This window comes from Cervus canadensis, chromosome 8 (genome assembly GCF_019320065.1).
Source record: "Cervus canadensis isolate Bull #8, Minnesota chromosome 8, ASM1932006v1, whole genome shotgun sequence".
In the NCBI taxonomy this organism is placed as follows: Eukaryota; Metazoa; Chordata; class Mammalia; order Artiodactyla; family Cervidae; genus Cervus; species Cervus canadensis.
The window spans coordinates 15826417-15838910 of NC_057393.1; the positions used below are offsets into that span (position 1 = coordinate 15826417).

Consider the following 12494-nt stretch of genomic DNA (forward strand, 5'->3'; position numbering starts at 1 on the left):
CAGAGTAACAACAAGAGTAGGTTCATGTCTAATGAAATAACACAGAAAAAAAAGAAAATGAGTATAGAAACCAACTGAAAGGCTTAATGAGATTTTGATGGTCAGGATTAACAATAAAAGATTTAAAACAAAGAAATGCATAGAAACATTGAATTTCAGTTCTTTAACAAGATGTAGAGGAAAATTATAAAGAGAGCCACCCAGATTTGAGATTGGATATAGAAGATGTTCTAGAAAAAATAAAAATATTTCTTTTTATCAGAAAGGTAAAAAAGACAAATATTCTATGGGCTCTGTTTTAAAGCTTCCATAAAACTGTCATTTAAAGGCTTAACTTCTCTGAAGATTGATAAAATGCAAATCAGCATAGTTGATAATAATATTGGTTACTTAACTAATACAACACTAAACTTCAAAGGGAAACCTGTAGCAATTAGTTCAACAGCACAAATTTAACCCACAAAAGTTCTATAAAGTAATTTTTACTTACAATTGGCATTGATCACCTTTTATTCCTTTAGTTGTGCAGAAACATTTTCCTGTGTGCATATGACAAATATTTGCATGGCCACTGCATGTACAAGCTGTAAGTCAAAACCAAAATGATATTGAATATTCCCCATCACAAACATGTACATCACATTTCAGGGAAGATTTTATTCTCTTATTTTTAAAATCATCGATTATCCTCTTGCCATCCAAAAACTAGGGTTATGACATGGGTTATTTCTAATTAAAGGGAAGTTAATTTACTCATTTAAAATTTTTTGTGAAATGTTTCAAAGTCTTTGGAGTATCCTTAAGTCTAGTGTGGATCCGAGTATTTATCTCATCCTTCTATGGACGTTTTTCCATTTCTATTAAGTACATATACTTAATAAAATGAGTTTCAAAGAGCACAAGATCTTTAGAGTCAAACAGCTTAGCTACAAAATGCACATCTATTATCACTAGTATGTTGACCTTGAGAAACTTATATAACCTCTCTAGTTTTAGTTCTCTGTCTTCAAAAGCAGGGAGACACTCTTGGGACTTTTGCGAGAATTAAATGAGATAATGTATTTTAAATTCTGAACACATATCAAGCATTTAATAAATTTAACTATTACCTCCACTACTGTTACCACTGCCAACAATAAAATAATATAGTTTTCATGTATTATATAAAAAGTTTATTTGCCCAAATATCATTCTTTTAAATTTCTGAAGTCATTCTCAGTTGTAGTATTCCAGAATACTACCTGAAACATGACAGAGTATAATAGTTATACCCAGTGAATTTGGTTCATATGAACTCATTTCATTTTCTTACTCCACATTCCTTTGTTAAAGATCAGTGTTCCAAATATTTAGGACACAAACCTCATACTTCATTGTGCCCAACGTCTAATCAGCCAGTAGGTTCTAGATTCTACAAGGAAGCATCTTTCTTGTATCTGACCTTTCCTTTCCACTGTGATAGCCATCATTCAAAGTCCTGTCACTCACACTCTCTGACTGACACCAATACAATTCAGTAACTGATCATTCCACCTTCAGTTCGGCTACAATTTCATTCCTCAACCTTCAGACATGTTTGAAGAAGATAGGGCTGATCATGCCATTAGGGCTTTCAAAAACTTTTAATGAGAACTATTGTGTTTCTGCACACAATCAGCTAGTTAAACAATCGACTGATAAAAATGAAATTATTTGGCTTTTTCCTGATTTTCATACACGTTTAAAAATGAGATAATGAGTCACTACTTTGATCAAAATATAAAACACTGTCATGTGGAGTTTGCTTGTGCATTCAGGATACCTATCATCTTCTGCCTCTTTTTTAATTATTTTAATAGGATCCATTAGAACTTTATAATTATGGAGATAATTGTCATCCCCACATTTATCCCCACTGAGAACCACTGATCTAATTAATTTGTATTCCTAGGATATTAAATCTATGTGGCAAAATATTGCAGAAACTAAGCTTCTCATTGCTTATGATTACATGCTTTGAAAAAACACATAATGTACAGTAAAAACATACAATCCTGCATACACACACACAAAAATTTTGGTAGTAGGTAGATTTTTATGAACCTCGGTTTGCTTTCTTTCAAGATTTTCTTTCTTCAAGAGATAGGAATACCAGACCACCTTACCTGCCACCTAAGAAATCTGTATGCAGGTCAAAAAGCAACAGTTAGAACTGGACATGGAACAACAGACTGGTTCCAAATTGGGAAAGGAGTACGTCAAGGCTGTATATTGTCACCCTTCTTATTTAACTTATATGCAGAGTACATCATGGGAAATGCCGGACTGGATGAAGAACAAGCTGGAATCAAGATTGCCAGGAGAAATATCAATAACCTCAGATGACACCACCCTTATGGCAGAAAGCTAAGAAGAACTAAATAGCCTTTTAATGAAAGTGAAAGAGGAGAGTGAAAAAGTTGGCTTAAAACTCAACATTCAGAAAACTAAGACCATGGTATCTGGTCCTATCATTTCATGGCAAATAGACGGGGAAACAATGGAAATAGAGACTTTATTTTGGGGGGCTCCAAAATCACTGCAGATGGTGACTGTAACCATGAAATTAAAAGATACTTGCTTCTTGGAAGAAAAGCTATAACCAACCTAGGCAGCATATTAAAAGGCAGAGACATTACTTTGCCAACAAATGTCCATCTGGTCAAAGCTATGGTTTTTCCAGTAGTCATGTATGGACATGAGAGTTGGACTAGAAAGAAAGCTGAGCGCCGAAGAATTGATGCTTCTGAACTGTGGTGTTGGAGAAGACTCTTGAGAGTCCCTTGGCCTGCAAGGAGATCCAACCAGTCCATCCTAAAGGAAATCAATCGTGAATATTCCCTGGCAGGACTGATGCTGAAGCTGAAATTCCAATACTTTGGCCACCTCATGCAAAGAACTGACTCATTTGAAAACAAGACCCTGATGCTGGGAAAGATTGAAGGCGGGAGGAGAAGGGGATGACAGAGGATGAGAAGGCTAGATGACAGCACTGACTTGATGGACATTAGTTTGAGTAAGCTCTGGGAGTTGGTGATGGACAGGGAAGCCTGGCATGCTGCAGTCCATGGGGTCACAAAGAGTCGGACACAACTGAGCTACTGAAGTGAACTGAGGTTTTATTAGAAAAGATTTCTACATAACAGTGTTTTTCCTTCATAAAGAATATGTAAATAGATCAGATTTACGTTTGTGAATAAACTCTGGAAACACAATATGTGAGAATTACAGAAATGAATGACAAGGTACAGAAACGCAAGGAAAAGGAAATTATCATGAGCAAAAAAGGAACTCAGATGTACTGATGACAGGTAACATCATAAATAGTAAATGAATATAACATGACATCTTTTAATATTAACTTTAGTTTCATAGTAATGCTATTTGTATTCAGAACTACACTAAAAAACAAATGATATACATTAATATTTTAAAACTTGGGTAAACATTTTATTTATCCTTATGGCAGAGCTAAATAATGTCATATTTGCAGTGTTTCTTTAAAGAATTATCATTGAATAGTAACTTTAATAATTTCTGAGGCAGAAAAAAATTGTGTTAAAACACTTTTCAATGTAAACTCATTTTGAGAGAATTCCCTTGAGGTGCTATACTTTAGGCTAAAATGGCACAAATGTATTTTAAATTCAATTGTTTAAAATGTATATTTTATGACATGACAATGTTGAAATTATTCTGTTGTTGTCAGCATTTGAGGGTTTTTTTTATGCTGAATAAGCACCTATAAAATCATCATACTGTGGCCTTTTGTTTGGTAAATTTTATATGATGATAATTTTACAGCTTAGATATACACTAGAGGAACATTATGTGGTCACATGGTATTTCTGTTTCCCTATAATATAAATTTTCAATATCAACTTATAACCAAAACTAAAAAATAAGGATAGGAAAACAAATGCTATAAAAGTTATTCAAATAAACTGTATATAAAGAACATACTTTAAGAAAACAAATCAAACAGTAGTCATTGGCAGTATTTGTTTCAAAGTCAGTTTACGTGCTTAGAGCTTTAATTTCTATGTCATTGCTATTTCTCACAAACACATATAACTTCTGGGAGTTGGGAAATCATGTCCATTTAATTTCCTTTCTATGTTTCTAGCATAATTATACTTGATATTTAGTAGATATACATCAGGTTTCACATATAGTAAGAATTCTGGCAAAGACAAATGTTCAAACAGCCACATGACTTAAAATTATATTTTTCTTCTTATATTTTTACTTACAGTTCTAAGTCCAAATATTCACCATCTGTGGCTTATGCAAATGAGAAAAAAACATAGATGCTTCTCTCTGATATAAATCAATATGAAATGTTGATATCAATATCTTAGCAATCTGATTTTTCTCACTAAAAATTCAAAAATTACAACTATTATCACATATTAACCTGTTGCTCAGAGTATGACTTTGTTTTCTTCTGGAAAGTTAAGTGTCATAATTTAAAATATGTCATTTCATTTATGAGATTACTTTGTTTACTTGGGATATTAGGTACCTGTATTTGCCTAAATACAGAGTAAATGGGAATTGAAGAAATGATTCTTTCCCCAACAAGTAAAGTACAGTGGAACTCAGTTATTCTGTCCTTGTTCCAGTTGTTGGATGCTACTGGGTGAAAGGCAGTACTCTAGAGCTACTCTGAGAATATGATGGTGAACAATAATCTACAACTTAAGGACTGGAACTGCCAAGTAAACGGCACTGTTTTGAGGATTTAAATTACAGACTGAAAAGCCTTAAAGTGCGAAGAGGGCTATAAGTTTCATATTTTACATTTCAAAGCCATCTAACATATTGAAAAATGAAAAGAAACTCTTAGCCATCTGTTTAAGAATTAGTAAACTATATCTGTGAGGCCAAGTCCTCATTTCCTATTTTTAAATGGCCCATAACTTGAGAACAGTTTCTACATATTGAAACAACTGTGAAGGAGGAGGAGGAGTTGAAGCTGGAGGGAAAGAGAAAGAAGAGGAGGCAGCAGTAAAGCAACAATAACACCTGGGTCAAAAAAATAATTATTTGCTCTCTGATCCTTTAGAGAAAAAAAAAATTGCCAACTCCAGAAATATAATCAGAAAGCCTGGAGTCACATAACTTGTCAGTTTTACATTCTGAATGAATATTAAAAACTAAGATCTCATTTAAAACCAACAAGGGGGCTTCCCTGGTGGCTCAGTGGTAAAGAATTCATATACCAAGGTAGGAGACTCAGGTTCAATCCCTGATCTGGGAAGATCCCAGATAGTGGCAATTAAGCTCGAGCGCCATGACCACTGAACCTAAGCTCCAGAGCATGGAAGCCGCAACGACTAAGACCACACACCACAACCAATGAAGCCGGTGTGTCCCAGAGCCGTGCTCTGCAACAAGAGAAGCCACTGCAAAGAGAAGCCTGCGCGCCACAACTAGAGAAAGGCCCACACAGCAACAAAGATCCAACACAGCTGTAAATAAATAAATGAAATTTATTAAAAAAACAAACCGAGGTTTTCGTTTTCCTTTTTGACAGAAGAGGGTTAGGCATAAACATTGAAAAATTTTGACCAAAATTAATTTCAACCCAACCATTCTGGAATTGTATTTTTAATATCTTGTATTTAGCTTGGATAAATGAGTAACTTTAGTCATATTTCATTTTCTAACACTAGCAAGATAAATTTATTGAACACCCCTAATCACCACCATTAGTTTTTTACCTCTTCAACTTTGACTTCTTATATTTTATTTCTTTAATCTGTAGCTTTCATTCAGCTAAAAAAGTAGGGCAAAATGTTAATACCCTGGGCTAGAGAAGAGGCAAGAATGCCACATACTATTAGAATCTATTCACAAACCAAACGTCAATAATAAGTGAAATACCAGGCGTTTTTTCCCATATTCAGCTCTACCACCTAAAATTACTGCTTGGCTCAAGTTCAAATTCTAAATTCCAAATTATTGAATTTTTATCATGCCTCTTTTCAAAGCTGCATTGCTTTCAATGGGATTATTTTTTAAAGTTGCATTGAATTGCAAAAACAGATACACAGATAAATACATAGATGCACAGATATATACACAGATAAAATTCACAGACAGACAAAATAGAGAAGAGAAAGCTTTTCATTGTAGAAAAAAATCTGATATTGTAGAAAGGATTACAGAATTAGAAAATCTCCATTTGGAAAAAAAAATCATAAAAATAGTGGATAAAAGTTTGAAAAGTAATATGATATTCACATAGTCTCAAAGTATCTCCTACAAGACATTTTTCCATTAAAGGAGAAAACAGTAACTTCATAGTGAAGAAATCTGGCAGACACCACTTTAACCAAATGTTCATAGTGAACACTACCACTTGCTGAATGACGACAGCATGTAACTCCTGATGTGGTGAGAAGAATTTAGCATAACTACACGGGGATTTCTGCCAAAAGTGTGTAATCAAATGTTATGATGAAGAAATGTCACACAAAGCCAAACTGTAGTATATTCCATGTTGCTGTTGTTCAGTTACTGCTAAACTGTAGTATATTCAATGTTGTTGTTCAGTTACTAAGTCATGTCCGATTCCTTGTGATCTCACAGACTGTAGAGACATACAAAAATAGGCCATACAGGTTTCCTGCTGCTGCTAAGTCGCTTCAGTCGTGTCTGACTCTGTGCAACCCCATAGACGGCAGCCCACCAGGCTCCCTCGTCTCTGGGAGTCTCCAGGCAAGAACACTGGAGTGGGTTGCCATTTCCTTCTCCAGTGCGTGATTCCACGACACCCTAAAGCAGAGCATTATATGAAACCTTTCCTAAATTGAAATGGTATAAAACAAAGGGGATATTAGCATGGACACATCTTGCTAAGAGTGTACAAAATAAATCAAGACAAAGCACAGATGCTCACAGAAACAATTCTAAGCTACAGCAGCTTGATGCTGAGATGATGAGTGTAATTCCCAGGGAAGGAGTTTGGTGGTGCCACTCATAGCTTGGGGGGTTTGCTGTTTCTGTAATTGTTCAGTCAGTCAGTCATGTCCAACTCTTTGCGACCCCATGGACTGCAGCACACCAGGCAACCCTGTCCTTCACCATCTCCCACAGCCTACTCAAACTCATGTCCGTTGAGTTGGTAACGCCATCAACCATCTTGTCCCATGTTGCCCCTTCTCCTGGCTTTACTCTTTCCCAGCATCAGGGTCTTTTCTAATAAATCAGCTCTACACATCAGGTGGCCAGAGTATTGGGAGCTTCAGCTTCAGCAGCAGCTCTTCCAGTGAATATTTAATGTTGATTTTCTTTAGGGTTGCCTGGTTTGATCTCCTTGCAGTCTAAGCGACTCTCAAGAGTCTTCTCCAGCATCACAGTTCAAAAGAATCAATTATTCAGTGCCCAACGTTCTTTATGGTCCAACTCTCACATCCATACACGACTACTGGAAAAACTACAGTTTTGACTATACGGACCTTTGTCCACAAAGTAATGTCTCTGCTTTATGACAGCTGTCTAGGTTGGTCATAGCTTTTCTTTCAAGGAGCAAATGTCTTTTAAGTTCATGGCTGCAGTCATTGTCTGCAGTGATTTTGGAGCACAAGAAAATAAAGTCTGTCACAGTTTCCATTGCTTCCCCATCTATTTGCCATGAAGTGATGGGACCGGAAGCCATGATCTTCGTTTTTTGAATGCTGAGTTTGAAGTCAGCTTTTCACTCTCCTCTTTCAACCTTCATTAAAAGGCTCTTTAGTTCCTCTTCACTTTCTGCCATAAGGGTGGTGTCAGCTGTGTATGTGGTTATTGATAGTTCTCCCTGCAAATTTGATTCCAGCTTGTGCTTCTTCCATTCCAGCATTTCTCATGATGTACTCTGCATGTAAGTTAAATAAACAGAGTGACAATATACAGCCTTGACGTACTCCTTTCCCAATTTGGAACCAGTCTATTGTTCCACGTCTGGTTCTAACTGTTGTTCCTTGACCTGCATACAGGTTTCAGGAGAGAGGTAAGGTGGTTTTGTGTTCCCATCTCTTTAAGAATTTTCCATAATTTGTTGTGATCTACACATTCAAAAGCTTAATGTAGTCAGTGAAGCAGAAGTAGATTTTTTTTTGGAGTTTGCTTGCTTTTCCTATGATCCAACAGTTGCTGGAAATTTGATCTCTGGTTCCTCTGCCTTTTCTAAATCCAGCTTATACATCTGAAGTTCTCAGTTTACCTACTGTTGAAGCCTAGCTTGAAGGATTTTGAGCATTACATTGCCAGCATGTGAAATGAGCAAAATTGTCCAACATTCTCTGGCATTGCCTTTCTTTGTAATTAGAATTAAAACTGATCTTTCCCAGTCCTGTAGCCACAGCTAAGTTTTCCAAATGTGTTGACATACTGTGTGCAGTATTTTTATAGCATTATCGTTTAGGTTTTTAAACAGCTCAGCTGGAATTCCATCACCTCAACTAGCTCTGTTCACAGTGATGCTTCCTAAGGCCTACTTCACTTTGCACATCAGGATGTCTGGCTCTAAGTGAGTGACCAGACCGCCATGGTTATCTGGATCATTAAGACCTTTTTGTACAGTTCTTCTGTGTATTCTTGCCACCGCTTCTTAAACTCTTCTGCTTCTGTTAGGTACTTGCCATTTCTGTCCTTTACTGTGCCCATCTTTGCATGAAATGTTCCCTTGTTATCGCCAATTTTCTTGAAGAAATCTCTAGTCTTTCCCATTATATTGTTTCCCTCTATTTCTTTGCATTGTTCGCTTAAGAAGGCTTTCTTATCTCTCCTTGCTATTCTCTGGAACTCTGCATTCAGTTGGGTATATCATTTCCTTTCTCCTTTGCCTTTTGCTTCTCTTATCAGCTATTTGTAAAGTCTTCTCAGATAACAGTTTTGCTTTCTTGCATTTCTTTTTCTTGGGGATGGTTATGATCACCATGTCCTGTACAATGTTACAAAATTCCATTCATAGTTCTTCAGACACTCTATCTACCAAATCTAATCCCTTGAATCTATTTGTCACCTCCACTGTATAATCATAAGGGGTTTGTTTTAGGTCATACCTGAATGGTCTAGTGGTTTTCCCTCTTGTTGTTCAGTTGCTCAGTGGTGTCTGACTCTTTGTGACCCCCATGGACCACAGCACGCCAGCCTTCCCTGTCTTTCATTATCTCCCAGAATTTGTTCAAACTCATGTCCATTGAGTCAATGATGCCATCCAACCATCTCATCCTCCATCACCTCCTTCTCTGCCTAACCTCAATCTTTACCAGTGTCAGGGTCTTTTCCAACGAATTGGCTCTTTGCTTCAGGTGGTCAAAGTAAAGGAGTTTCAGCTTCAGCATCAGTCCTTCCAGTGAACATTCAGGGTTGATTTTCTTTAGGATTGATGAGCTTGATCTCCTTACTGTCCAAGGGACTCTCAAGACTCTCAAGAGTCCCTTTCTTCAATTTAAGCCTGAATTTTGCAATAAGGAGCTCGTGACCTGAGCCACAGTCAGCACCAGGTCTTGTTCTTGCTGATGTATAGAGCTTCTGCATCTTTGGCTGCAAAAAATATAATCAATCTGATTTTGGTGTTGACCTTCTGGTGATACTCACTGTAGAGTTGTATCTTGTATGTGGTAAGTTCTATGTTTGATAACAATAAGCATCAATGTTACTGGCCTGATTCCTATAACTATAATGTAGATAAGAGAATTCCCAGCTTTTAAAAAATAAATCCAAAAATGTTTAAGGAGAAGAGGGACATCAAGCCTATGATATTTAATTGAGAGATAAGAAGAGAAAAAACAAACTTGAAAGAATATCCTAAACAACTTTTCTGTGTAAAATTATGCTCCCCAAAATTAATAGACCTTTTTGACTTGAAAAGATTAAATATATCTACACTTAAAAACAGATAATAAAATATACTTTTATGCATTCTACTTGTAAGTCAGTAAAAACATGCTAACTGCATGTGAAGAGTTCCTTGTTTTTCTTGTATGTTACTAATGGTTTGCTTTTATACTTTTGATTGAAGGGATGTGGTTAACAATATATAAAATAAAAAATGATTTTATTTCTCAAGAAAAGATTAGTCCCTATTTTTTAAAAAAAGTCACCCCATGTGAAGAAATATCCAAATGCCTTCTATTAGCAACAATAAAATTCATAATCACAATATAGCTTTGAACTTGAAAGAGTTAAGTGCTGGCAGATAGAAGAATAAACAAAATATACTCTTAAAATCATTAAATATATAAATCATATAGTATAGGGAAATAAATATTTTTGATCTCAGCTGAAAACATTTATAGGATGATACATTCATTAAAATGACCCCCAAATTAATAGGTTAGTGAAATGAAATGTAGATGGTAAGCTTAGGGAAGTCAGACACCAAGATTCTATTCTATTATCTGAAAAACTAGAAACTGAAAAGAATTATATAAATTCCATTTTCTTCCTTATCCAAACTTTATATAACTCCTTTTATCGTTACTTAATGAAAAATTTATATACAAAATATTGGATTATTACTCAATAAGTTATTAGTACAGACTGAAACACCATTTATAATTATTAAAACTAACCCTCATTTAGAGAAAAACAATATATATACTTTGAGTCAATATTGCTCCTTGCCTCTATTACAGAAAAATAAAAGTAAACTGAAAAATTAACATGCCAAAAATCATAACCTGCTTTTTACCTCTGGCTCTAAAGTGAAACAATTGGTTGAAATGTGAAAGCTGCTAGCCAGAAAGTCTGAATTCCACTTTCTCTTGCATTATATGAAAATGAGTAAAATGTATCACACAAACATTATATTTTCTTAGCAACTAATTCAGCAATGGACTAACTGTATACTAAGCACAGTACTGCTACCTATGTAATAGGACACAGAGATAATATACAATGATTTTTTAAAAAGTAAGACAAAACTTTTCTCATCAAGAAGTTCACATTCTACTTAGAAAGACAAGAGAACAATAACTTACAAAAACACTGATGGCTATCACCCTGAAGCTACAAACACTGCCTGAAGTCAGGATGGAAAGTACAAGTTTTCAGGCTGAGATTTCCCCTCAGCTGAGATTTGAAAAATGCGTGATGGAGTCCAGACGCATAGTAATATCCAGGAAAGTAAAGATCAGAAAAACGGGTGAAGAGTTGGGTTAATATAAAGAAGCGATTGGAAATGAGGTGAAAAGAAACACAATATTGTGAATATCATAGAGAAGAACAAATGATCAAGTTAAAAAAAAAGAGAGAAGATGATCTATTTAGGAATTATTACAATGGGTTAAGCTAAAGTAAAGATAAACACAACCAGACAATGGCAGTTCAATTACGGCTTTGAAATGCATAAGAGTTGACCACTGTTTATATCTGGGATTCAGCAGAAGTAAGTACATACTTGCTTTGGAGCGTAAGAATCTGGGAGTCCACATTTGAATTCTGGTCCCATCACTTACTGGCTTAACCTCTTAGATGACTTTTTGGACCTATGTCTTTGGTTTACTCCTCTGTAAAATGGATTTAATAGTACATACTTGAAAGAATGCTTAGGTGAGGATGAAAAACATTAGGGAAATTTCTTAGCAATATTTCTGATATAAATAAACTATTAAACATTAGTTATATATTTTTTTAATAGAATGCTTGGAGCTTGGCTGACTAGGAAAATGTCAGAATCTTAAATGTGGTCACAGAGAAAAAGAGAAGTAAAGATGTGGCAGAATATGAGAACCATGGTAGGATATTAAACCAGAAATATCACTCAGGGTCAGAGCATAAAAGGCCTTGAATGTCTTGTCAAGGAGTTTTTATTTCACAGATACTTTGGAAGCAATGAAAAATTTTGGAAATGGTCATAAAAATCACTGATTTTTTAGGGAAGAATATGTGTCCTTGTCTTCCAATAAAGGAGGTATAAAGGTGGATTACAAATGGAGAGACTGCATAAAAAGAGGGTAATCGTTCACTAACTCAACAAATATTTAGTAAGAATCCATTCCATTTTAGGGCTTGGTGGCTCACGGTGTAAAGAATCTGCTTACCAATGTAGGAGAAATGAGCTTGATCCTTAGGTCGGGAAAATCTCCTAGAGAAGGAAATGGCAAGACCTCAGTTTTCTTGCTGGGGAAATCCTATGGACAGAGGAGCCTGGTAGGTTACAGTCCATGGAATCGCAAAAGAGATACAACTTAGCCACTAAATGACAAAGAAAAGACCATGAGGACCTAAACTAATAAGGGGAATGGAATACAAAGGAGGGTACAGATATCAGACACAATGTGGAGTCTGTCTGGGGCACAAGGGGTGAAGAACAGGAAGAAATCAAAGGTACCATAGAAATCAAGCCTAAAGATGCAGGTGAAGGGAGAACATTCTTTTAAATAATAGTTACTCAATGTAGTTTATGAACATTAATTTAAATAATAGTGGCCTTCTACAGAAATGTTTAATAAGTCAAAAATAAGTTAAAATTGCTTAAT

The 12494-nt window shown here is 35.5% G+C and overlaps 1 protein-coding gene across 3 annotated transcripts in view; it reads right to left on the bottom strand.

The window, feature by feature from the left end:
• The window catches only part of ATRNL1 (attractin like 1), a 740683-nt gene that overhangs the window by 516844 nt on the left and 211345 nt on the right, over positions 1 to 12494 (bottom strand). For all 3 annotated transcript variants that reach the window (XM_043475348.1, XM_043475346.1, XM_043475347.1), the window contains one exon: positions 491 to 584. In XM_043475348.1, the coding sequence (XP_043331283.1) occupies positions 491 to 584 (94 nt within the window). The remainder of the gene's footprint in view (positions 1 to 490; positions 585 to 12494) is intronic.